This window comes from Balearica regulorum, chromosome 11, assembly GCF_011004875.1.
Source record: "Balearica regulorum gibbericeps isolate bBalReg1 chromosome 11, bBalReg1.pri, whole genome shotgun sequence".
In the NCBI taxonomy this organism is placed as follows: domain Eukaryota; kingdom Metazoa; phylum Chordata; class Aves; order Gruiformes; family Gruidae; genus Balearica; species Balearica regulorum.
In genome coordinates this window covers 22,636,616-22,661,208 of record NC_046194.1, presented here as the reverse complement: position 1 = coordinate 22,661,208, position 24,593 = coordinate 22,636,616, and the positions used below count along the sequence as shown (strand labels likewise).

The 24,593-nt window shown below is 46.1% G+C and overlaps 2 protein-coding genes across 9 annotated transcripts in view; both read left to right on the top strand.

Annotated features, from left to right (window-relative positions):
• The window catches only part of ARHGEF9 (Cdc42 guanine nucleotide exchange factor 9), a 213,635-nt gene that overhangs the window by 79,090 nt on the left and 109,952 nt on the right, over positions 1–24,593 (top strand). For 2 of the 8 annotated variants that reach the window (XM_075763715.1, XM_010304141.2), the window contains exon 1: positions 21,045–21,187. The exons of 3 other annotated variants lie outside the window; for them this stretch is intronic. Coding sequence is in view for 3 of the 5 variants with exons in the window: in XM_075763714.1 (XP_075619829.1) it covers positions 21,186–21,194 (9 nt within the window). In the remaining 2 variants the exon portion in view is untranslated. Of the gene's footprint in view, positions 1–21,044; positions 21,199–24,593 lie in introns of those variants that run through there. 3 more of the 8 variants (XM_075763714.1, XM_075763713.1, XM_075763712.1) reach the window with 2 other exon arrangements.
• LOC142603391 (uncharacterized) lies at positions 20,831–21,010 on the top strand. Its single transcript, XM_075763722.1, has one exon. It carries the CDS (start codon positions 20,831–20,833, stop codon positions 21,008–21,010), a length of 180 nt encoding a protein of 59 aa, XP_075619837.1.

Sequence of the window (24,593 nt, the reverse complement as noted above, 5' to 3'; positions counted from 1 at the left end):
AGGGCAGTGCTAATAACAAATGGACATAAAGAAGACTTGGATGCGGGAGAGACTTGTAACTGGCTTGGGGATCTGAACTGGGGTGCTTCCCTCATCATCCTAAGAGTTTAATTTGACTGCAGGTTATTAATTCTCACCTCTAAAGCAGAGGTCTTAGCAACAGAGCGTGTTCCTTGGCAACAGACTGCCATGCTTTAATTAAAGCAGGTGTGGGAGTTTTAAAACTGCCACTGTTGGAAAAAGTTGAAAGCTATTAGCAAATCAAATGGGCTGAGGCATGAGTCGTCTTGTCAGTCAGATGGGGGTGACAAGGAAAAAGGGATAGTAAACAAGATGCAAACTGTGGAGGCATCTTGGCAAAGGAGCAGTTCTAGAAGGGAGGCAGGTACGGGACTCGCGTGTGGTGCTGCCTTCCCAGAACAACGTGGAGAGTGGGAGGGACATCGGTGTGTCTGGGAGATCTGGTGCTGTGAGCGGAACAGTTTATTAAAAAATTGCTTTTTAAAAAAAGGTTTCCAAACTCTGGTTTTCCACTAGGGCTTTCATAAAAGTTATAGTTTGTTTTTGTCCTCTCAAAAATTGAAGCTGTCATTTTGTTAATAAAATCAAACAAAAAGTCCTTTGAGGAGAGTCTGTGGCCTGTTCCATCATTTACCTCCTCTACCACAGGAGCAAGCCGTGTGTGATAACGCACTTCTGCCTCGAGCTAGACTGGTGTCTGTTTCCACTGTGACTGCTAAATATAAACATACCAAATAATAATGCCAAATATGTATAATTAAATTAGAAATAACTCTAGTTTGTGCCAGTATATAGAGTGTACATACATGTAGCTGATCTGGACTGGAGAGATGGTTTGGAGCGGAGAGAGACAGGCTTGGGCTCCCCTGTCTGTCCCTGTTTTGATGTGTGACCTTGGGCAAGTCAGGGCAAGACCTTATGCCCCTGGTTTGCAGCTGCAAGAGGGAGATGATAATCTTTTTCCCTTTCTGAGGTAAACAGCAAGATCACCATCGCTTACATCAGAGCAAATGATTTTTATGCACTTGTTCAAGTCCTGTAATTTATGACTAAAACTATCTTTGTGTCAGAGTTAGTTCAGGAGGACACTTGTATCTGGAGCTCCTGAATATGTCATCTCCCATTAAAGAACAAACTAACTCTCTTGTAATGTACCATAAATAATAATAATACTTTGCAAGAGCCCGAAGCACTGCATTATTGCTGTGCTAATCTGAGAGGCACTGGGCCATTATGAAAGTATTCCATAGGGTTTGGGGCTTTTTCCTGAAGGAAGGTACTCATTTCATAGCTGTGTAGCATGGCTGATTGGTTTATAAAGCCAGGCTGGATAATTCCTAGTAGAGGTTAGACAAATTCCCCTCCTTTCTCATTAATTAACCTGTAGGATTTGGTGCCTTTTCTTTGCAGTTCAATAGAGACAATGGCTGCAAGAACATATTTGTGCTCTCTAATATGTAATGAAGAGCATCTGCCTTCTGCAGCAATGAAATAACCATTGTATGACACGGCTCTCCAACGAGCAGCATCAGGTTCCCGCTTGAATGAGCCAATTCAGGGCTGGAATTTCGATGGGGAGGCGTTCACGGGCAGATATTCTCTGATGCCTCCAATGTACGTTGTAGTTGGGGAGGAAGGAGAGAGTGGGTGAAAAGCAAAGGAAGGGAAATCCCCTTGTGAAGGCAGCAGCAGGGGAGGGAGAGAAGCATCACAGAAAAAGTTTCCGCATCCAGAGCGCTGTTTATACCAGTATTCTTACAGCGAAACTAAAGAAAGGAGGCCTTGAAGATCTAAAGGAGATTTCAGTGGTGATGTGGTAAAGTAATATAGTGAAGAAACGAGATTAGAGGCACGTAAAATCCTGTAATGCTGCTGTGCTTCCTTTGCTGTTCTCGCAGGTTGCAAGAAAATTAACCATCAAGTTTGGGATCCCAGTGTTGTGTTTTGGATCTGTCTCACACTGGGGATCTGCATCCAAAAGCTGCCCTGCAATACTGCAGCATAATAGTATATAACGGTGGGAAAGCAGGGTGGGTGTCTGCATATATTGGATCGGACAGCGGATTGCAGTGGGAATGTCGTTCAAGTCTCACGTGTGTCACTTACATGACTCCAAATGTATTGGATGACGTACAAGGATGGAGATTACTTTTTGCTTTTTCAGCAGTGCGATGCGATAGTAAGTGTCCTTCTGCTCATACCCATTTGCTTTGCTTTTGAATTGCTCTCCAGCTGCAGGTAATTAGAAAAAAAAGTTGCAGACAGAAAAGTGGCATTAATATAATAATTACAGTCTTTACATCAGTCACAACTGCTACTACAGAGCAGTTTCCAGGTAAACCTTGTCCCTGCATTCACATCTCTACTCACCGGTGAGTTTATTGCACATTATGAATTCGCTTGGCAGTCAGCAGTAGACCCCAAACTGGACTGGACTGGCAAAGGGAAGGTGTACCTGTGATTGGGCATTACTTTGTAGCCAGCTACTGCACATGAAAGTGCACGGGGTGGTCCATTCAGGCTGGAGGCACAGGACGTGCGGTCTGGGGCTGCGCTCTGCCTGCTGCTGCAGTGCAAAGGCAGGTCGGATGCTTGGCTGTGGAGAGTTTCAGGGCTGAGCGTGAAAGCGTGATCCAGCAGTGGGCTGGGAGCAGTTTCCCCCCAGTCCTCGGGGGGGTTGGAAGAATGCTCGATGCTGTCAGAGGTTTTCTTAGTCTATACAGATTTAGACCAAGTGGCTGGATTATCCCAAAAGTTGGTTGATCCAGACTGAGTGTGTGGTAGAAGAAGTTGCGCAGGCAATGGGGATCCAGAGGCAGCTATCAGAGGCTGAAGCGCACCAGCTGGTTTTGGTCCTTTTTCTGTAGGGAAAGAGACTTTTAGAGTCTGTGACAGGTAAAATGTTACCAGACCACAGTTCTGCTGAGAATGAACAGGACGTTGTGTCACCAATGAGAAAGGTACGTGTTCTAACGGGACTTACTCTGGAGCAATCTTCCAGACAAACCAAGGACCTGCTCTGCTCACCTAAGCAAAATCTCCTCTCTGCCTCCCCAGCGGGACTAGGTGCCGCTTTGTGTTGTCTCAGGTGTGTGAGTTACTGCTGGGGACTCCGTGGCAGCGCTGGCTGACCTCCAGCTGATGTGAACCCTGCAGAAGCATGCCAAATCTGCTGACATGCAGCTGTGACACATCCCCACCTTCTATGGCCAATGGAGTGATAGGGAAGGGATAGCTAAAAGGACCTTCTTCTATTGCTTACATCTTCAATGCCTTTCTAGAAATAGAAGGATTTCCTCAATTTTTTTTCAAGCAATATTGAATTATTCACTATTATTGGTAGTAGAAATCACATTTTTTTGTAAGCTAAATCACAAGACAGGAGCCTGCGGTGCAAACTCTGTGCCCAAATACCACACACTTCAAGTTGTCTCTTTTTCCCCTTAGGCAGTATGGATTTTACTATCAGTGCAGTGCCCATAGCACTTACTCCATGGTGCTCTGCGTGACTCACGGCTGCGGTGTGTCGTTTGAAATACTACGTGTCCAGTGTGTGCTGGTAGGGCTACCTGGTGTGCATTCACACGTGCTTGGTTGCAACATCCCCATCCAAACAGTGCCCTTTCCTGAAAGGCAGGTACTTTCCTCCATCGCGGGGTTGCTCCGGTGAAGAACCTCACAAGTGGCTCTTCCTGTTGTGCCCCCTGCTCTGGCAGGGGCTCTGGGTTTGGTCCCCTGCCCGCTGGCTGCAAAACACTTTGCATGGAGAGCGAGGCAACTGAGGTGCGTTTTCTTGGCAGGGGAAACGCCGCTGGGCTCTTTCTGAGGTTGTATGTGCCAGAGAATCGCTGCCCCACTGATCTGGGCAAGATTGGATTTGTGTGTGCAGGCTAATGCTGATTCAGGGATTTGGCTAATCTCTGGTCCTTGTTGCCTTTTGTCACCTTTGCAGGGAGCAAGAATTAACCTGGCAATGTTTGGTTTACTTCTCAAATCAGCTTAGTGTAAACAAGGGATAGGAAGTGAGATGGTCGAATATTAGCCTTATTGGCAGGCCTAATCAACAGCTGACAGCAGGAGGAGAGAAATCGGTATAATTTCTGCTTGTGTGTAACAAGCCTCAACTAAAATTGTCGTCCTCCTCCTCCTCTATCTCCACTTTACCAATTAGAGCAACACGGTGGGATGTGCCAGACAACTTTTCCCTCCATTTGCACTGGCAGGGTTAAGATGAGTGTAACTTTGAAGTTAGTGGAGTTACTGGGATGATGCAGTGTGTTTTTTAAAGATGATCTTGTGTTTAAGAGGGTCTTTGTTGTATTGTGTACGTGCGCTTGACAATAACGCAGATCCCTCATTTAATGTTTCCTTGTAGAAGAAACATTTGCCCTTCAGTTACAGATCACCTGATCATTGCTTTTATTTTTAGCCCATTTTTCTGAAGGAAACAATGCCCATGCATTCAGGATGTCTGTCTGTCAGTTCTGTCCCAGCTCTCCCCAACCCCTACAGCTTTTGAATCGGTTGCACTGGATCTGACTGCTGTCCCAAACAGATGATGTACCTACGAGTTCTGTGAAAACCAGGGCCGCACAAACACGCGGCCAACACGTGCAGTAAGAGATTGGAGAGTAAATAATTGGATGTAAATAACTTACCTGGGGTTTCTGTCACTTAACATAGGAAACTTAGGCAGAATTCCAGAGTTTGAACATCTGTAAGTGTTTGCTTTCTGACTCTTTCTTTTGTCAGCCATCTCTGGGAATAACGATGGCTGTCAGTGCCTATATAAAAGGTGATGGAATATGGCTTGATGTAACTAGAGCAGGCTACATGGGGCCCAAGCAATGCAAACATGCTGGGCAGCATCCCTTCACTCCTGCCTGTACTTTTGTTCTGTCCTATTTAAATAAATAATGAAGACACCTAGGCTCTGATCCCTCACGCATCCTGCTGAATGGCGCAGGACCAGCAGAAAGTGGCAGTCACGAGGAGCTGCGTGTTGTTTCCTGACTCAAAATCTCCAGCTGCAGGAAAAATGTTGACTCCTCTGGAGGTCAGGAGCAGGAGATTCAAATGCCCTTCTGCCCTTGAGGCAGAAGCGCATGGAAAAAGAAAACCCCATTCAAACACAACCCTAAATCCTCTGCAAACGTAAAAGAGGAGATTGTAGCTTCTCTACAGGTTTTGCAGTATATCCTGCATGTGGATCCAGTATATCCAGCGTACCCAGTGTATGTATATCCTGGCTGTGGGCTTCTGTACCCAGAGCAGGATGTCAGCCATTTCCCACACTGTTTCCATGATTTATACCTGCCTTCTCTTGCCTCTGAAGGTAGCTGCAGACTTCATCAGCTACCCAAGAGGAGATATTGGGAATATTGGTGGGGTATTTCAGGTGTGTGTCAGTCCTTGTGATGGGCCACCCCTTCCTGCGGGCAGTGAGCTCCAGGAGGGTGGCAGAGGGCTGCGGCAGCAGCGCAACAGCCTCTTTGAATGGCCTTGGCCAACTCCTTTCGATCTCCATGTATCTGCTCCATAAAATGGGGAGAACCATGTTGACATACATGTCCCAGCTGGAGGAATCGGGAGGGTTCAATCCTGTTTCCAGTTGGCTGTGCACATCCCCTATGCTATCGCCGCCTCTCCTAACCAGCGCCAGACAGACTGATCTCATCTACCCTGGCATGGTGGGTGGCCGTATTGATGACGAACACTTAATGAGTGCCTTTTCTTTTCTAACTGTGCAGGAGGCTGTTGTTTCCTTGCTCTGACCAGAAAGTCAGGAAAAAGCAAAGTGGGGTGGGCAGGGGGATTAAAACCTTTAGCAGGGAGCAGAGCATGGGTGCTGGGGGGAGGATAACCCTGGGCAGGTGCAGCACTTTCTGGGCTGGGAGGTTTTGGTTTGGTGGGAAGGGGACTTATTCTGCATGCGGAGAGCAGAGTGAGAACTTACTGCCCTTTGAACATCAGCAAAATCCCCAGCCCCGTGCTGAGTGTGGAGGCATGTGCTGGCTCTGCAGATTTGGGAGTCCTGTAGTGCTGGGGGCCAGGGGGACCGGCTCCTGGGAGGAGGGCAGGGCTGCCCAGTGCCTATGGGGACCCTCCCAAAGTTCTTGTAGGTGCCCCCTCCCTCCCCTCCTGCAGAGTTTCAAAGCACAGCAATGAAAAAAAAGGACATCCCCTTCCCCTCAAATCCCTCGTCTGTGACTGAAATAAATAACTACAATCCCAGGTAGTGAGGAGGCTGCTAATAACGTGCTCTTGACAGGCACGGGATTGCCGGGCTGAGGGATGTCTGACTGAAAGCTCCAGGCTAGGGTGGGGGTGGGGGGCTTCTTTTTTTTCCTGCCAGCTCTCGCCAGGCAGTAGGGATTTTTTTTTTTTCCCCTCCCTGATAATAAGGACATCATCAGAAGCAAGATGCAGTGGCTAAGGGATGGATCAGGAATGGTGAGTTCAGGTAGCTATGTCTTTCTCTTTTCCTCTTATTGCAGTACTTTGATGGGGAAATAAGCCTCCGTCCTATCTCCTGACTCCTTTACTCCCTGTCCTTGAAATCATTGATCACTCTGTAGCCATTTTATGGACTCTGCATTCCCAAACTGCTGAGCAAAAGAAGAAATTAAAAGAAAGGAAGGAGGGTGTGCATGCATTGGGGTGTGGGAGGGGGGGAGCGGTGCTTGGCACGGGCTGGGGAGGTGGGTTTCGGTAGGGTGAACTGGTGGGTTTGTGGAGGAAAGCAAAGGATTTTCCAGGTGCTCGCATGTGGGGTGTGTGGTGTAACAGCTGGGGAGAGGACTGGAAGGAGAGGAGTACCGAAATGGGGATGCTGGCTGCCGGCAGCGTTACCGGGACCTGTCAGGTCTGCCCCTTCTGTGGATGATGAGTTGCGGTGCGGGGGGAGCCTGAATTTGCTGCTGAGCCGGAGCGTCCCTGCCTGTGCTTGCATCAGACAGTAAAACACTCCTCTGAAGTGCAGAGGCTTCAGGAAAGCAGTTTAAACAGTGACAGCTCTGCTTAATAAAAAAAACCCACTGTCGATTTGCAGATACCCTCACTGTGCCTGGAGTGCAGCTCTGAGGGGCTGTATCTGCCAGGAGGGAAAGTGGGGAAGTTTCCCCCATGTCAGCAAGGGTCCCTGTTTCTCATTCAGAAACTTCCCCGTGAAGAGATGCGGTTGTTATTGAGATACTCCTCCTCCTCCCCAGCTCTCGCTCCTTGTACAGCTTTGCTTTGCAATGGCATTTTCCTCTGCTTTCCCCTCTCTGCGCTGGGCTGGGTTTTGCAGGGTTTTTTTGTTTTGCCCTTCCCTCGGCGTTTTCCATCCTGCGGGGAGCCTCAGGGCATCCCTACGGGCTGGTCCGGTGGCACGGACCCGCTCCGGGTGGCTGGCAGCATCGGGCCGCGCAGGCTGCTGGCGTCACCTGGCTCAGTCCCTGCGTTTCGGCTCTGTTGGGGGCACCCGGCAGATGTTCCTGGCAGCGGGGATGATTTCGGAGCCAGCGCGGAAATCACTGCCCGTTCTCTCCTGATGCCCGGCCGCCGGCTCTGTGACACCCTGTGCAGCTTGCTTCTGCCTTCCATCCCCTCAAAGATACTTATACAAGCAGGAGCTTAACGGTTTATGCTTCTGAAAGACTCTGAAGCCGGCGCTGGAAGCGTAGTGTGGGGGTGTAGACAGCAGTCTGCGGCAGACAGCAAATTTGTTTAGGGTCCTGTTTTAGGCTTGTCTACCACCTAGCAACAGTTTAGGGGTTTTGCTGCCTCCTCCCACCCTCTGAGCATCCAGGCTTTTCCTTCCCCTCTGCCACCCCATCCCCGCACGCATGCCAGCGTAGCACTTTTCCCCTCTCCGCTGGTGTCTAAGCAACACAAATCGCCTTTCACCCATTTGCCGATTTACATTTTCAGAGATAACTATGCTGAAAGTGGTGATGGAAAGCTGGATGTGGCTCTTTCATCCTTTTTCCTTTCCTCCTGGGTGACTGCCGAGCTCTGGTGGGGAGGGGAAGGGAAGGGATGTGGTGCATGGCAAACCGCTTTTCTAATTGACATAGCACAAGACTTGACACTTTCTCTTCCTCTTATCTTTCTAGCTTCCTTTCTTGCTGCTGGCAATAAGGGAGACTTTGTTATTTTGTTCTGATTAGTCTAATCTTTGGCCTCTCTTAGAGAGAAATTATAGGGGTTCCTGAATAGCCTGTAGTTTAAAATATTTTGGGGGGAAAGTGAAACTCCAGTGATTGATTTTTTTGAAGCAGGTTCTACAAAGGAATTTCCCGATACTGCTCTTTCTAATAAGGAAAGACTGAAAGAGAGGGCTGTGGTTTCTGTATTTTACACAGCAGTTTAACAACCTCAGCAGTATTTGAAGATACTCCATGTTTCTCTAGATCATCTGAAAATAAGGTAAAAAATGATTATAAAACCACAAAGCAAAATTGAACCAAGATAAATCCAGCAGAGATCTCTGCAATCACTTGTGAGCGAGGAGCCAGGTTCCCCGGGGACGGGTGGCTGTGGTCCAAGGGATGCAAGGGGCGAACAGGGCTCCTGCGCTCGGAGGCGCTGGGCTGCTGGGAGTGCTCTTACGGCTGCGCTGTGAAGCCAAGGTTCTGGTGACGCTTGGTCCGTCAAAAATCTACTCTTATGTGCAAGACAAGGCGTATTGGTCCAGATGTCCTGGCCAAATGCCAATGCAGATAGCTGTATTCCATCTAATGCAGATTTTGCTTGCCGTTCCCATTGGTAAGTTACTTTAATTTTTAGTACTTAAAATGTTGGATCATATTGGTGTACTCTGCTAAACAGATGAGTTATTCCACACCAGAAGTAGCTGCGTTTCAGCAAGTCAGTGTGAATATTACTGTCTCAGTCCACTGGCTAAAATGTGCTACAGAAATATAAAATGGCTCAGTTTACTCCTAAGTGCAGGTTGGCTGATCCATTCACGTGCGTTAAGCTGCCTACCATACAGTGAAGAACCTTAGCCTTTCATCTAGAGCAACACTGGACCAGTGTTCATGAGCACTGAGCCTCTGTTAGGGATTTTCAACTGTCTTTTTTTACTCTGATATTATTTTCTGTGCACCTACTAAAGAACAGCAATAGAAATTTATTTTGGATAGCATCCCTGGACTTTTTTCTGCTCAGGCACTTTGGTCTAAACCTGGATTTTAGACTGATTTCTCAGAAGTTCTGCACCACACTGATTTATAGAAAGTGCTATTTTCTATTGTTCTCGGTGCTGGGTTGGGTTAAAGAGTCAGACCCGCTCCCTTTCAGAGTTAGTCATCTCTAAGGAGCATGTCACTAAAATTTACAAGTGATAGTACCTTTTGTTCTCATGGCAGGTGGCTCTTGATTTCTAAATCAGCCCCTTAAACCTAGCTATTATTTCATAATATTAAGCTGTTGGGGCTTCTTTTTTTTTTTTCTCCTTTGCATGTGCTGCTTTCTGGTTTTTTTAAACAATTAATCTTTTGCCAATTGTGCTAGCATCCCAGGAGGGTATTTTACATGCTTCATTGGTACTAAGTTGCTAAACTCTGCTAGTATCTGTTTCTAACCCAGAAAGATGAAACTAATTGTCATTGGTAGTGATGAGAATAAATCTACACATCTGATCAGCATCCTAAGTATGGTGATTATTTTGATAGGCATTCTTCACAGAGAATATTGATCTGGCACGATAATCAAATGAGTTGGTTTAAATCATGCCATAATACAGCCTTTTCTGGAATAGTTTTTTTATCTGACAAGGGCAGAGTTTTTCCCCAAGCCTTCGGCTGTATTACAGGAAACGTAGGCGTGCGTCTTCCTCCGTATTTCCTCGCACAGGGTCTAATCCTGGGCTTGATGTTGTGCCTATGAGAGTCAAAGCACAGCCATTAGCTTCAATAGATACAGAGTCCCAGTCTTTGTTTTTTTACAGGCACGTATAGCCATGTTTTTACATTGCATGTTGTTCAAATATTTAAAATCAATCTGTTGATATTTTACATTGCTGTCATAAACAAAAAGTAAGCCATTGTAAATCATCACAACTCAAAATATTTTGAAAAGGAATTCAGTGAATAAAGGGGCAAAACACTGCAAGTGGTGGGAGATATTCATGAGCAGGGCAGTTCAGCAGCCACAAAACTTTCTTACATTTTTCCTTACTGATTCTTCTCCAGTTGTCCATGCAAATCACAGGATATTTGAAGTACAAAGAGTCTTTGCACTCCATAATCCTAAAAAGCTCAATGTGAAGTCAGGGAAAGAGAAGAAGAAAGCAAGTTTGGTCTGATTTTTCATTTTTGAAAGTTTGGATAAGCAAATGCAGTTGGTGGTGAGAAGCCAGGCCAAGATGGGATGGAAAAAGGATCTTGCAGTGTCTGGGCATTAGGGAAAAATGGGACTTAGGAGGCCCGGAGCACCCTGAACTCCCACAGAGATCAAAGGGAACAGAGAGCACTTGGCTTACAGCTGATCAAGCACGTCGCAATTAAGCACCCGAGGAAGCCGCAGTGACCTGCCGAATGGTTTGGGTGTCCCGCAGAGGACGCTGTTTGGTCTGTCATCTCCATACCTGCAGCAAGGAGGGCCTTTTTCCACAGATGAGTGGCTTATTGCAAGTTTGTTCCTGTTCATCCTGGCATCTGTTGTCACTGGAGGTTGATCCTTGGGTAGAATGAGCTCTGCATGCACTGGAGAATTCTGTGTGTGCTGCAATGCCATAGAGCTTCCAAAGCCTTAAGTCAGCCCTACCAAACGCATTTCTTTGTGGCATTTTTCTCACCCACATAGTTCCTGTTCTGTTTTCCATGTCACTCCCAGTTTGGGGCTTCTTTAATCTTTCAGTTATAGCCTCCTACTAGTGTTCTTATAGGAGTACACAATAAATGTCCAGGTTAAGAAAGAGCTGATGTTATGGTAAATAAAAACATTTGGATAAATACCTGATATATGCTGATGATTGCTCTTGTGTCAATCCCGAGAGCAGGTAGGAGGAGGCCTGGCTCTAGTCCCATGCACAAACCATGGCTCTGAGCCCCAGTTCCTACTTGCTGGATAAGGGACGTGCTGATAACTGTCTCCTGAGATATGTCTCGATGATTCATCAGGGGTGTCTGGAAAACCCTTTGATACCATTGCTTGGAGGGTGCCACAGCAATATGAAGCAGTATTTCGTAAAGCATCGAGCAGGATGCACTCGCTGGGAAACCACATGTGCTGTGTGGTCGCAAAGTCCATCTTGTCCCTCCTGTGTTGAGGGTTTCGGTGTTTGAGCACAGCAGGCTTTGTAAACAGCAGTGTTTTTTTTACCTGCTAAGAACCCGATTTCCTTGTATCTAGTCAAAGGGTTTTTCTTTTTCTAAACACTTCTTGAAAAATCTCTGAAATGCTTCAAGCTAACATCTTAATGTATTTATGACATTAGCTGCTTCTGCTCCAGAACGGTTGCTCTGAATCTCTTTGAGCCTGGCTGTTATTTTGAACATGACTAATTCCCTGAGTGACTAAGCTCTTAGATAATAGGAAAAATTCATCAAGTTATCTCGGTCTCCAATAGTTTCTATTGTTATGAAAAGATGTCTTATGAAAAAAAAACCACCAAACTTGCCTATTATGTAATGTGGGCAAGGAAAGGAAAGACAAGTGTTGTTAGAGAATGGCAGGAGTGTCATATGTGGGAGCCAGTTTCAGGCTGTGAGATCTCTAACTTGGTCAAGTAGGAGGGTGTGGGTGAGAAGGAAAGTCCGGTTGCTGGTCTGGAGCTCTGAACTCCCACTGAACCCAGAGAGATGTATTCATGTGCACAAGTGCTCTGTTCAGAGGGGATCCCAACTTTGGTCTCCCCAGCTCTGCCATGCTACAGAATTCCTTGGATTTAACCCAAGATAATGTTGGACATGCAGTAAATTACACTGTACCTTCTCTGCCATAGTAATTTCCAGGTTGCAGACTGAAGCGTTCAGAACTCCTGAAGTGCCACGTTTCGGATTGCACAGTGAGCCTCGGCTCTATCCCAGTGCAGCTCTGTGTTGGCGTTGCTGATTAATGATGCAGAAGTGCAATTTGTGCTTCTTGAAGAAGCCAACGCAACACCAGGTTCTGTCCTGTGCCCGTTGTGTTTAACCCGCATCCTCCAGCAGGCAGGTTTATCCCTGTGATCCCGCACAGCGAGCGTCCCTCTGGCTCACTGCAGTCGCATGTTGTCACGAGCAGTCGGCAGGAGGGCAGCGCTGGTCGTTCCTGGAAGGCTGTTGTGTAGCATCAGAGGGGGACCACAGCCTCTGCTAGCTCTCATGGCAAGCGATCCCACTGAGTCAGGGTGGAATAGGGAATAAAAGCCTATTGGCATTCATTTGCCTGACTTGGAGGAAAAAAAAAAGAAAGAAAAAAGCTATAAACTTTTTTTCCTTTTTAATGTTGATATTATTGCTGATAAAAATGAGTGGTTATGTTCTATTCATACATCTACTGATATCCAGCTGGAACTCCTACTTCATTAGGTTGTCTAGCATCATTTTCTTCATTAAAAGAGTGCCAGATTCAATAGGCTGTTCCCTCTTCTTTTTTTTTTGGGAGGCAGAGAGAGGAGGAGAAAATGATTTATTTGAAACACATCTAATTCTCTAGGTTAATTTGTGTGAAGAACATGAGACCCATGGGTCAGCTTCTTAATAAGATGTTTTTTTCTTTACTCAATATCTTGACAAGAACAAATCCAGTGAAGCCAAAGTCACCAGTGCTGCAGAAGGGGTATGAGGAGGGCTGCAAGGAGCTGCAGGTGACTTCTGTCCATCCTCATCCTTCTTGGATGAAGCAGGGCCGCGGCTTCTGCTCCCATCTGCCGCGGCGTTGTGGCATGACTCTCAGTAAGTCACAGGACTGTGCCTGGGCTCTGCTTTCCTAATATACACATGCTGGATAATTTCATATTTCCCTCAGAGTAAGCTCAGGCTGACAGAGCAGCAGTAAAAAGTTGAATAACAAGCCCCAAGGAGCGTGCTGCATCAGGACTTTCAAATTCATAAGCCTTCGTATTTCTCATGGTGCACTGGGGCAGGGCCTGATGTGGCCGTGCACATAAGCAGAGCTGATTGTAATCTTTTCAGGGGAGAGGGGAGAGGCCTTGTGCAGGAGAGCTGCTCATTAACCCGATGCTTTCTGTAAGGTCAGTCAATAAAGGTACAAAGCAGAACCAGAAACTTTTTCTTCTTTTCTGCCTTTTCCTCCGTGTCATTTCTGACATTGCTGTTCAGTATGTGCGTGATGGATCTCCCTGTCTCCGTTCTGCCCAGCATCTCCCTCTTGCACTGCTAATTGCTGGACCTCCGCAGGCTTAGGCACATGAAAATTCTCTTCTTAGATTTGCTTTTTAACTGTATAGGAAACGTGATGCGTTAGATTTCAAAGGACCTTCCTGTGTTGTGGCAAAGCTGAAATACACCCTTTGATTTGCACGGCAAAGAGGTTTCTCTTCTCTGCATCTTTGCAGCTGTGTTTCTCAGGGACCACGCTGGGGATACTGACTCTGTGTTTAGTAAGGTAGATCCTAGCGGGTGATGATTCCCCCCCCCCCCCCCTTAGCACTTTGTCCAGGCATGCAGTGAGGTGAAGATCTCTGCAATTTAATTTCAGAAATGAGAGCAGAAGCACTGGAGTTCCCATGCCTAGAGGGAGCAGTGGAAGGAAGGAACTTGACTTGGATTTTTCTGTAGTTTGGGCTTTGCTTTTTTTCCCTTGTTTCCAGGCTCAACTGCAAGCCCAGAAACCTGAGAAGTAAAATTAAGAAGTAAATGTCTATATATTTTTTAGGCGTGTTTTTTTGGGGGGTTTTTTTTTTGGTTTTTTTTTTTTTTTTTACACCCAGGCAAAAGAGAGCTTACATAAGGTTAAAATGAACCTCTGAATTTGATGGGTCATCTTTTAAACTGAACTTTCTTGGTCTCTGAAGTCTTTCTCTGTGACCAGGATAATCAGTGTTACCACATCTGATTTCTGTTGGATTTGAGGGTGTTTTTTCTTTTCTTTTTCAAAACTGGGAGTCTGAGGATGCTTTCTAGAGTACAGGCTGGGGTGCGGAGCAAATGCAAGGAGAAGAGAAAGCACTTGCAACACGACTGCCAGGGGCATGAGATTTTAGTCTGTCTTAATGCTTTAAGTTAAAATAAACTTAAAAATAGTTGTTTTGTTATTCTCCCTGCAATCCAGACAAGCACAATGGAATCAACCTCCCAGACAGGCGCTCTCCCCATGCCATTTCAGCATGATTTGTACAGTGTTACAAAAGCTATGAAAACTGATTATATCAGTACGTCGCTCCTTGTTGTAGCGCAGCCTCTGCTGGGGTAGAGCCTTGCAGTTGCATATGCGTGGCACACACAGCAGCCGAGGGCAGGATGTTACCAGGGATGTGCGAAGCCATGCTAGGATGCAGATGACACCTGGTCAGGGTGCTCTAGAAGAAGCACCTGGGCATCTCATAAGGGAACAGTGGCAAGGTTTGGGCTTCATTTTTCCCCTCACAGCATCATGAAGTGCTTTAATTCTTTGGTGGAGGAAAGAGCACCATCTGCTGAGATGCTGGCTCGGTTTGTAGAAGGAACCAGGATTAACTGAGGTCTCCAGATGTAGTGCAAGGCTTTGGCTAGTATCTGACATGTCGCTACTGCCCTTCACTCAAGGGGTTAAGACCTGTTCATCTGGAACATGGTTAGTTTTCAGGAGGGTGGTTAACCAGGGCTGGTGCACGAGTATATCACAACCTCCCTGGACTACCTTTGATTGTTGTCTGTCTGTTATTTATAATCAATTTCATTTAATACTAAATCAATCTCTACACTGGGGACATGTGTGTTGTGTATCACTTCTTGTTTTCTGAGATAAAATCAGAACTAGTGAAGAATGGGAAAGAGTTCACCTACTACAGCTTGCCTGAGCTCTGTGTGTCTGTATAGAGTATGTCTACCAAAGGTCAAGCTGTGGAGGTCAATGTGATGCTTCCCATCCTTTGGTAAAATTTTCATTTTTTTGTTCACGGAATACTTAGAGCAGTGACCCAGAGATGCTCAGGTCCATCCCCATAGCCTCTGAGCTTTGTAGAATGCTCTTGGCCAGTTGGTCATGCAGGTTAAGCAGCATGGCAAACTCAACCTCCAGCAGTGCCCAGTGTTCTATAAACGTTGCAAAAGTGGGCTTAAAAGCTTAACTTACTCTCTTTCCCAGCACTCTTAGCCTTGCTACAAGAGCAGCTTGCTTCACGGGTCTTGCTCTGCCCTCCATCCACGTTCTCTCCTATTTCACTGCTTTGCACACTCTTCACTCAGCCTTTTCTTATGCAGTTCTTCCTCTGAAGTCTATTTATGCCTCACCAGCTTTTGAGATCATCATCTTATCCTTGCCTACCTCTCCTTCTTTCCCCTTTGTCTTTCTGTAATTGTATTTTATATTAGTTCTGTAAATTGAATCATTTGCTCGTCTAGCTGTGCTGTGAATTCGCTAAAGCGTGTTGTGCAGTTAATGTGGAAGATGCCGGAGGAAGCTGTGCCTGTTCCAGCTGCTCCACCACTTTGTTTTCTTGTTTGTCTCTCTGGTAGAGGACACTCGAGCTGCTGTGGGAGGGAGGACTGACAGAGGGTGAGGTGAAATAAAAGCTTCTAAGGGAGATACGTAGAGCAAGGAAAAGGAAGCAGGACAAAAGAAAGAAGTAGAGGAAGTTACTGGAAGAAAGTCCCAAGTTCATAAACATAAAAAATTATGGAGTTTCTTGGGGAAAAATCGTGCCCTTTGCAGCAGCTCTGCAGCTCGTAGGCTGGTGCCTCCCCTCTGGCCACAGGACGGGAGAAGAGGGCTCTGTGTCAGACTTACTGTGAAGAGAAAGGAAAATGAGGCAACTCCCAGTTTAAGAAAATCCTCCTTCTTGGAACCATAGCAAATTGTAATCCCACTGGCCTTTAATCTCTGAAACCCTGAGCTGAATTCCTGGCTAGATTTAGAAGAAAATAATGAATTTGATGATCTTCTCATAATCTCTGTTGAAGACAGCCCGTAAGTGCCCAGGAGAGGAGACTGGGAATGGAACAGCAGTTGCATGCCTCCTGCCCACACATCCCTGGGTACCGTTGCTGTTCATTCCTCTTTGGGGGCAGTATTAATGCAAAAGAAAAGTTTAAACTTCTCTCATGGTCTGAGATGGGGCTTGTGCTCAAAGAGAGGATACAAAAGAGCTGAAGCGATTCAGGACGGATGGATGATCACTGGCAGCCGTTCTCCCCTAGGCCATGGGTTTCATCCAGTCCAGACCAACACAACCGTAGTTTTATTCCCACTCAGAATCACAAGCCCACCGCAGGATTTGTTTGAAACTTTCCCAAATTCACCAAGAGATTTGTCTCCTTTGGTTGACTGATGAGCAGGTTTTCCTGGCCTGGCAGAGTTGGGGTCCTCATGCCAAATCCCTGAGCTCAGCCACGCCGCTTCCTTACAGCGGCATTAACAGAATTCACTGGGTCTGCGTTGAGGTTACGAGTGCTTCAGTTTTGCAGTTACTGGAAGGTGGAGCTGATGTGTTAGGAAAACATGGACGCGCAGAGGCATCTAAGAGATTGCTGCAGTGGAGGTTGTTAATCTGCATAGGGGATTGACAGCAGAACAGGGAATTGGAGCTGCAACCCTGTGCTGCCACACGCCCCTGACCAATCCTGCCAGCTCTTGCGGAGACTCCCTGTCAGTAGGAGTGGAATATAGGACCTTTAAACATTCAGATTATAAATCCTCGCTCCTGAATTAGAGCTGTATTTGTTTAGCTGGAAGTAGTGGGTTGTGCTAATTGCTAGAGACATCCATTGGAGGGAGTCGTGGTCACATGGCTGAGCCCAGCGTATTACGCACATACGGAATGAAGGCTTGGCATCATCTGCTTCAGAGACTTGCCTCAAAATTACCATATTGTAATTAATGTTATTGTAGGGGCCATTCTGATTTGTCTGTTATTTAGAAGTCCAGAATACACTCTCTCTCTCTATATGTGTGTGTATATACAGATTTATGTATGCATATAGATGTGTGTATGTGATGTATTAGTGGGAGCCCTGGCTCCTTCCTTAATTGATATGCCTGGTGGAGAGGTGCTGAACTTCAAAACTGCTTTCTCATACAGAAGAAGCCATCGCTGATCTTGCATTACAAATTGTGCTCCTGAAAGCTACTGTAGTGTCAGGGCGTGTGCTGTGCTGTAAGGGGAGGTGGTATTTTATATAATCATTACAAATCTTTTCTTCTTGTTCCTCAGTTTAGCGCTCTGCAGAAGGTTAGACTAAACTTTTCAGAAAGCGTTACGTGAAGTTAAACTTTGCGGTGGTTTTATATAAACCCCTGATGTGTAGGTGTTCTTTTTCAGTAAGGCTTCTAAGAGAAAGCATCATCCATTTTTGTAGTAAAATTAACATTTAGTACATGCAGAAGGCATGGGAAATTACACAAAGCGGCAAGTACTATTGGGAATATGGTGAATATAATTTAAATAGAAGCTTCTATGCAGTAAATCTGTTTGTGCTGATCACTCTTGGTAGCTGTCACACACACAACTTTCACTGGAGCCCAATATTTGCATCTGTATGCAGTGAGGCACCCGGCGCTTCCCTGCCTGATCTGTTGGGCTGTTGGCTCTGGAGTGTGACCTGGCCAGGACAGATGCTGCAGCCGGAGCCTCCTGGCCTGCAGCAGCACTGCGTGCCCCTCTGCCAGCCCTTCCAGCCAGGGAGGATGGCAGTGGGGTCTCCGCAGCTATCGCCCTGCGATATCCGCAGCTGCTCGTGACGCACAAGCCGTACATGGTGAGCGGGATAGTGGGGGACCTCCTGCCTGCAGCTGGCAGGCAGTTACAGGCAGGGGGCTGGCTTTATTGCTTCTATTTATAATCTCTGCCCTCCCCTGTGCTGTGACTGGCTCAGCTCTTGCAGAATGACTGCCTGAGATCTACCAGGCACATTGCTTGTAATGAAATCCTCTTTTTCAGCTACGGAAGTGGCTATTGAGCATGTGTGATAGTTACTGCACCTTTTTTCTGGATATTTCTTAGGCCTCTGCTGCTTTTACCTGCCCAATTTTTGCCCCCCCCGTCTTTATGCAAAGGCATAGAGGACTCTGCCTTGAAACCCTGCTGCTTGCATCCCATTCTTGGCATTGAGAGGACACAGACAGCGCAGGACAAGGCGAGGGACGACTGTGTCTGTGGAGGTGTCTGCCAGCCCTCAGGGCTGCTGTGGACAGGTAGAACACCTCTGCTGTGCTTCCTGCAGAGGCAAGGCTGAATCTGAGACTGGGGTCTAGACCCAGGCTCCCTCTGTGCTCATTCCGATTTAGAGGAAAAGATTAACTGGCTGTAAAGATGTCACTAAATTTGTTGTAAGCTTTGGAGAGGTCACTTTTATTACTGAGACAGAAACTGGAATTTCCTGGACGTTTGTGGGAGTTCAGGCTTGGGCTTTAGAAAATTGCCTGTATTGTTTTGGTAAAGGGTGGTAACAATAATAAATACTCCACATCTATTATATGTTTGTTATTCTGATTAGTATAAAATTGTATCAGACAGACTGACTGTTGTGGAAATGCATACTTGATAGGAAATGCAGGTCTGGAAGCTGGTGATGGGGCAGATCCATCACCCAGGCACAGCCTGGCATGGGTGCTAACGGGGCAGCTGGGCTGCCCGCCGGGGGAAGGTTTAAAGCAGCTTCTTGCAAATATGCTGGTGAAAAATCACCTTTCACTGTCCTCCTGAATGAGGAATTCTCTGCTTGAACAGAGCAGGGGGTCTCAGTTGCTGGAGATAGCCTCTGGCTTTTAGTTATCACAGAAAAGAAAAAAGAGAGAAAAAGATACCACCTGATTAACCCAAACTGTTCCTATTTCAAACACTGCACAACACAACCCACCCTCTGCGTCTGTGAGCACATCACAGCCCACACATACTACAAAGCTGGTCAGAAAGGAGGAGGATGGCGTGCTGGATGAGCGTTGGTCTTGCACAAACCTCTGGCTCTCGGTGGAGGCCAAGGAGGGAGGGCACTGTGGAGACTCGGCCCTTGCCCACCCGACACGCTCTCTCCTTTGCTGGTGTTTGGGAGTGGACACAGAAAAAGCCTGTTCCCTTTGAGGGAGCCCCCTGGCAACTCAAATAGCAAAGGGCGAAAAATAAAATAAGCCTTGCAGTAAACAGCTGGGCTTAGTATTGGTTTGGATGGTAAGGTGGGGTAGGAGCATAATTCCACCTCTCCCTTCCCCAAATGCTGGTGGCAAAAAATACCAGCCCTGGAAGGGTGCTGCGATGGGAAGAAAGGCTGCCTCTCTGGGCCCTGTCTGTTCAGGTTTAAATGTTAAAGTCCTCCTGAGCTCTTGTGGTTTGCTGCTGGAGAACAAAATAAGTGCCTGTTTGGTGCGTGCTGGCCTTGTGTCTGTGTGCGAATGTCCCGGGTACATTTGCAGGAGCAGGTTCCCTGGAAGATGCTGATGATCAGCCCCCATATGCACATTTTAGTGCCTAATGCATATGCATTGGCAACATTTCTGTATTTGTCTTTGTAAAGTCATTTGCTTTTTCCAGCTGAGCATACCTTTGTGTGCGTGTGATGCTTCTCTAAGGTAACTGCTGGTTCTGGGATCTAAGAATGAGGTTTGGGATGGCAACTGGCGCCTGGACTGTAAACTCTGAGTGTGTATGTGAATTTAACGTAGGAACGAGCTTTTCTGGCTGCTGTAGAGACAATAAAGATCCCCCATCCTGTCCTCCCCCCATCCTCCTTTTATACATCTCCATCTGTGGAATCAGAATTCAGTTTAACTCTTAGCGTGGAGAAACCCAGTGCAGTGCTGAGGAGAGAGGCTATGTGATAGATTTATGATGGGATGATATGCATGGTCTTGTAGAGAGCTAAAAAGGGATTCCCCCTACAAAATTCCCACTGTACAGGCTCACAATGAATTTCCAAGTTACCAAGGGTTGCCTTTTTGTTATTTTGGCTGCTTTTCTTCCGCGCTCTTTTTTTCCTGCTCCCCTACCTGGTCTGAGCAGGCTCCTAGCAGCACTGTCTCTTTTTGCTGGTGTTTAATATTTTCCATCCGAAGCTTAGCGCAGGCGGTACAGACGGGGCAGACGTGTCCCCGCCGTACAAAGGCAGTGAGGAACGGGATCTGCGTTGCACAGAAAGCCCGGAGACGCCTTCCTGGAGCTCAGCATTGGCATCCGACCGCGACACCGGCTTCCCGGCCCCCCGCGCATCTCTGTTTTCCGAACTGCCGCAAAAGTCGAGGGGAAAAACATGCCTGCGTGGTGCTCCCTGTCACGGCGGGCGGAAGACTCGCGTATTTATGGAGCCAGCGCTTCCTTTTGCGTTTGACTGACAGCCAGGATCCCTTCGCTGCCTGGTCACTGGAGCTGATTAGTATGCGAAAGGGTCCGCCTCGCACCGAGAGATGCAGCCGCAGCAGCTTGCAGAGCTGTCACACTCACACAGGCTTCTTATCTGCACTGGCTTGACGAATTAAAAAGCAAGCCAGCCAGCAAGAGAGAGACCGGGAGAGAGAGGGGGGAAGAGAGAGAGAGAGAAGCTTGCAGACAGCGCTCGCTTTCTTTTCCTAAAGGAAGGATTTTGCATCTTAAGTGCTCACTGGTTGTGATGATGCTTCACTTAGCGGGCTCCAGAATGAGCTAGAGACAGCAGATAGTGGGATAAACTAAAAGCAGACCACAAAGCATTACGAACAAAACCACAACCAGGAACAGTTTTCTCCTCTATTCTAGCATGGTGGATGTATGGACAGTCTTACAGAGCAGAGGTTGACTTCTCCAAATCTACCAGCCCCACATCTTGAACACTACAGTGTTCTGCATTGCACCATGACCTTGGATGTTCAAACGGTGGTCGTTTTTGCAGTGATTGTGGTGCTATTGCTTGTGAATGTCATACTCATGTTCTTCCTGGGCACTCGTTAAATGGATTTTTTCTCCTGAGCTGTTGGGGGCTACTACTACCACTAGCAATTCAACAAGAGAGCAAGAGCGAGAGAGAGAGAGAGAGAAAGGCGAGAGAGAGAGAGAGAAAGAGAGAGAGAGAGATTTCTTACTGAGGGGGGAAACGCGTTGAGCTTCAACATGGCCTCGCTGTGATATGTATGACGTTGGTATATTATCTCTCCCTAAATCTTTTGTCATGTCTTGTCTTTTAAGTATGCCTGTAAGTGTAGCTGCTTTTGCCTGGGTTTTAAATGTGATAAATAATAGTAATCCATTCATATATCGTTCTGTGCTAGCGAGATAGAGCTATACATATTTAGTTAGAAGCAGAGTGAAAATATCTTTCTGTGGTAAGCACTGGCTGTGTTATTTTGCTTCCTTTAAAATAGAGACTCAAGTTAATAATAAGTCATTTTGTGTGAAATTTCTAGCAAGCAGTTAATGTGCAATGTCTGTGAGAGTAACCATGTAGCTGCCAGGTGAGAGGTGGTGGTGTGTGCAATTGAATTGAGCTCTGGACATTTTTAAGGGGGGGATGAGAAATCCAATTAAAGGATTGAATCTTTGCTAAAATAACATTCAACCACAAAAAGAGGGAGAGAAATTCTACTTTATTTGTCTGTGTTGCCTTGATGATCTGACTTGATTTCTCAGTATTCAGCCCCAAAGCCTCCAAATTCTATGTCCACACTGCTGTAGCCTAGCTCCTTTCTTTAAAGATGTGAGAGGGACGGAAACATAACCTGCTGGGCTTTTTTTCTGTTTGTATGTGGTTTATATCTCTGCAAATGGGGAAGGAGGGATCAAAGAGAAAAAGGGGAATGCATGCTTTGTTTTTTCTTTGCTAAAGCAACAGATTTGGAGGGGTTGGGTTTTGCTTTGATTTCTCTAGAAATTTTATTTTGGCTTTCTTTCGTGTCTGTGTGTATATATATATATGTAATTTTTGGTAATGTATGTAAGAAAAATCTTTGCCCACCTCAAGGATAATAAGATTTTGAGATGGGTTGTTTTGCGTGACTTTATTTACATTGATTTTCTTGAAAATGAAGTGCTAAGTTGTATATTACAGGCTTGCTGAAAAGGCGTCCACTAGTTATAGAGGTCTTTCTGTTGAAAGATGTCTAGACCAAAATTGCAATGTTTACAGCTTGGAAGCAGAGCCGGCTGGGGGGTTCAAGTGTCAGTGCATGAAGTTTAGAGAGAATACGAAGGGAATGTCTGACGAGAGTAATGCATTTTCCTCTTGAAAATATGTCTCTGTACTGTGTTTCTGTTAGAAATCTTAAGGATTTTTTTAATACATTATTTTCCCCTCTGGAAAAATCAGAATTGCTCAAAACAAAAAAAATCACAGTTAGAAAATGTTTGTATCTCTTGCTGATGTTCACTGGAATTATATTGCCTTTATAATTTAACTAGTTGGTGCTAATTCCAACTGTCTGTAATTTATCTGATGTCTTCCACTAATCAGGCAAAAAAAATTCATGTAACTGATTCATAAAGACATAGCAGGAGCTTATAGATGGAGATGTGCAGTTATTTCCAGGGGAGAGTCTGTCTGCTGCAAGTTAAATGCATAGCTGGGCTTCGGAGCTGATCTCTTTTCGGCTGGTGGCACGATTGGAAATTGAGTTAAATGCTGGAAATTTGGCACTTTCGAAGTGGCTTTAGCTGTAAATAAAAGGAAAAAAAAAATTCTGAGTCCTGAAGTGGTAACAGTCGGCCCCCAAAGCTGACAAGAAGTGTTTGGTGTCAGTAGCCCATTTTAATGGGTAGAAAAGCCAAGAGCCAGTGATACAAGCCCAGCGAAGATGCTCTGGTGCCTGCTGGCTGTTTCCCCCTCTTCACTTGTAGCTATCTGTGCAAGAGGTATCGGCTTCACGTCCTAAGAGACCAAGTGAAGCTTCTTTTTATTTAAAAAAAAAAAAAAAAAAAAAAAGATGGTGAGGATGGTTTGGGTTGTTAAAACAGCTCAAATTTGCTTTATTTTCCTGTTAGCTATCATATGTCATTAGTTTTAGAGGTTGCAGAATCTCCTGGAAATATGATAAATGAGCAAAGATTACCATGGAATCAATCAAACAGCAGCCAAAATAATCGTTTCAGTGAAACAGTTTTAAGCAGCATAGTGATTTGGAGAAGTAAGGGTGGAAAAATGAGAAACCAAACCAAACCAGCGAGTTAAAAATGGGATGCAACTGTGTCTGAATATTTATTTTCCTCAAGGTTAGCTCTCTGGCATGAAGGTTTACCTTTCCATAAGATTTCTACGAGGAATGCTTGGTACCTAACACGGTTTTCTAGTGCGCGCAAAGTGCATTCCTTGATCCGGAGCTTGTACTTCTCGGATGATGTTTGGGAGGTGTGTGTGTACACGACGGTGTATGTTATTGCATGTGTCGGGAGCTGCCGTGTCCGATTGCTGATTCCTGCGAGCCCCTTCTGGTTCCATCGGTGGAGTTTGCGTTGCTGCGGGATCTCCGGCTGGTGGGGTGCATGGGAAGGACGAGGGTGTCGTGCACGCTCAGCTACTGGGAGAGTGAGCGCTGGGAGCTTATTTTTTTTCCATTGTGGAACGTGCTCGAGAGAATGAAATTCATTTTATTACAATTTTCTTGCCTGTTGTTCTCCCAAAGGCTGGGAGAGTCAAAGAAAGCAGGTTTGTGCAGAGCGTTATGAGCGTGAAAGTTGGGAGCAGAAAACTTTGTTATTGTAGCAGCACCGTTTCTGTTGTATCAGGCTTCCTGTTGGACTTTTTGGGGAAAGAGAGGAAATAAGCCTAAAAAATGAGCAAGGGCTGGGGCTTCTGCTTGTTTAGTTTGATCCGTGTTTCCCACTCCCAGTCCTCAGTGGCCGCCTTTTCAAACAGGCCTTGAGCCACTGGTCCCAACCCCATTTTGTAATTTTGCACCTGCAATTTTGTGTTTTCCAAGCCTGCAGTGGAACCTCGAACTGCCTGGTTTGCAGGAGCAATTAGCTAGTTAAACTCCATCTTGCCATACTTTTCAGGAGCAACTCAATCCGTGACAGTCTGCATTAGCAGCTTTTTGGGGCGACAGCGTTTCTAGTCACTCACAGTAGACTCCCTGTACTTGTAAGTGACCGTGCTGGCAAAATTCGGGGTGTAATTTGCACTCTGTAAAATATCCACACGTAGTGGAGCTTTCCTTCTCCCTAAGCTCCGTGGGGCGATTTGGGTCACGGTTGTGGCTGGTGGCGGTCGGGTTCCTGGGGGTAGTTTGGCCCCGTAACTCCCCTCCTATTTGTGGATGTTGAGTTCTTCACATTTGTGGGGATGCTCGAGCCCAGGGATGGGGAAGAGGGATCACTCCTTTAAATAAATCAAAGCACTGACCCTCTGGAAAATACAGCCCCAAAGAAAAAAATATTCATTTGTATGCAAATAGCATATTTATAATGCATAAAATCTCCTTCAGTGATTGCTCCTGTGTATTTGCTAAGGCTGGGTGATGGGAGACCTGCCTTGCTGTTTGTCTGCTTAAGCAGGATTCAATGTTATTTGCCACAGGATTCATGAAAATGCCTCTGACTGTATCAT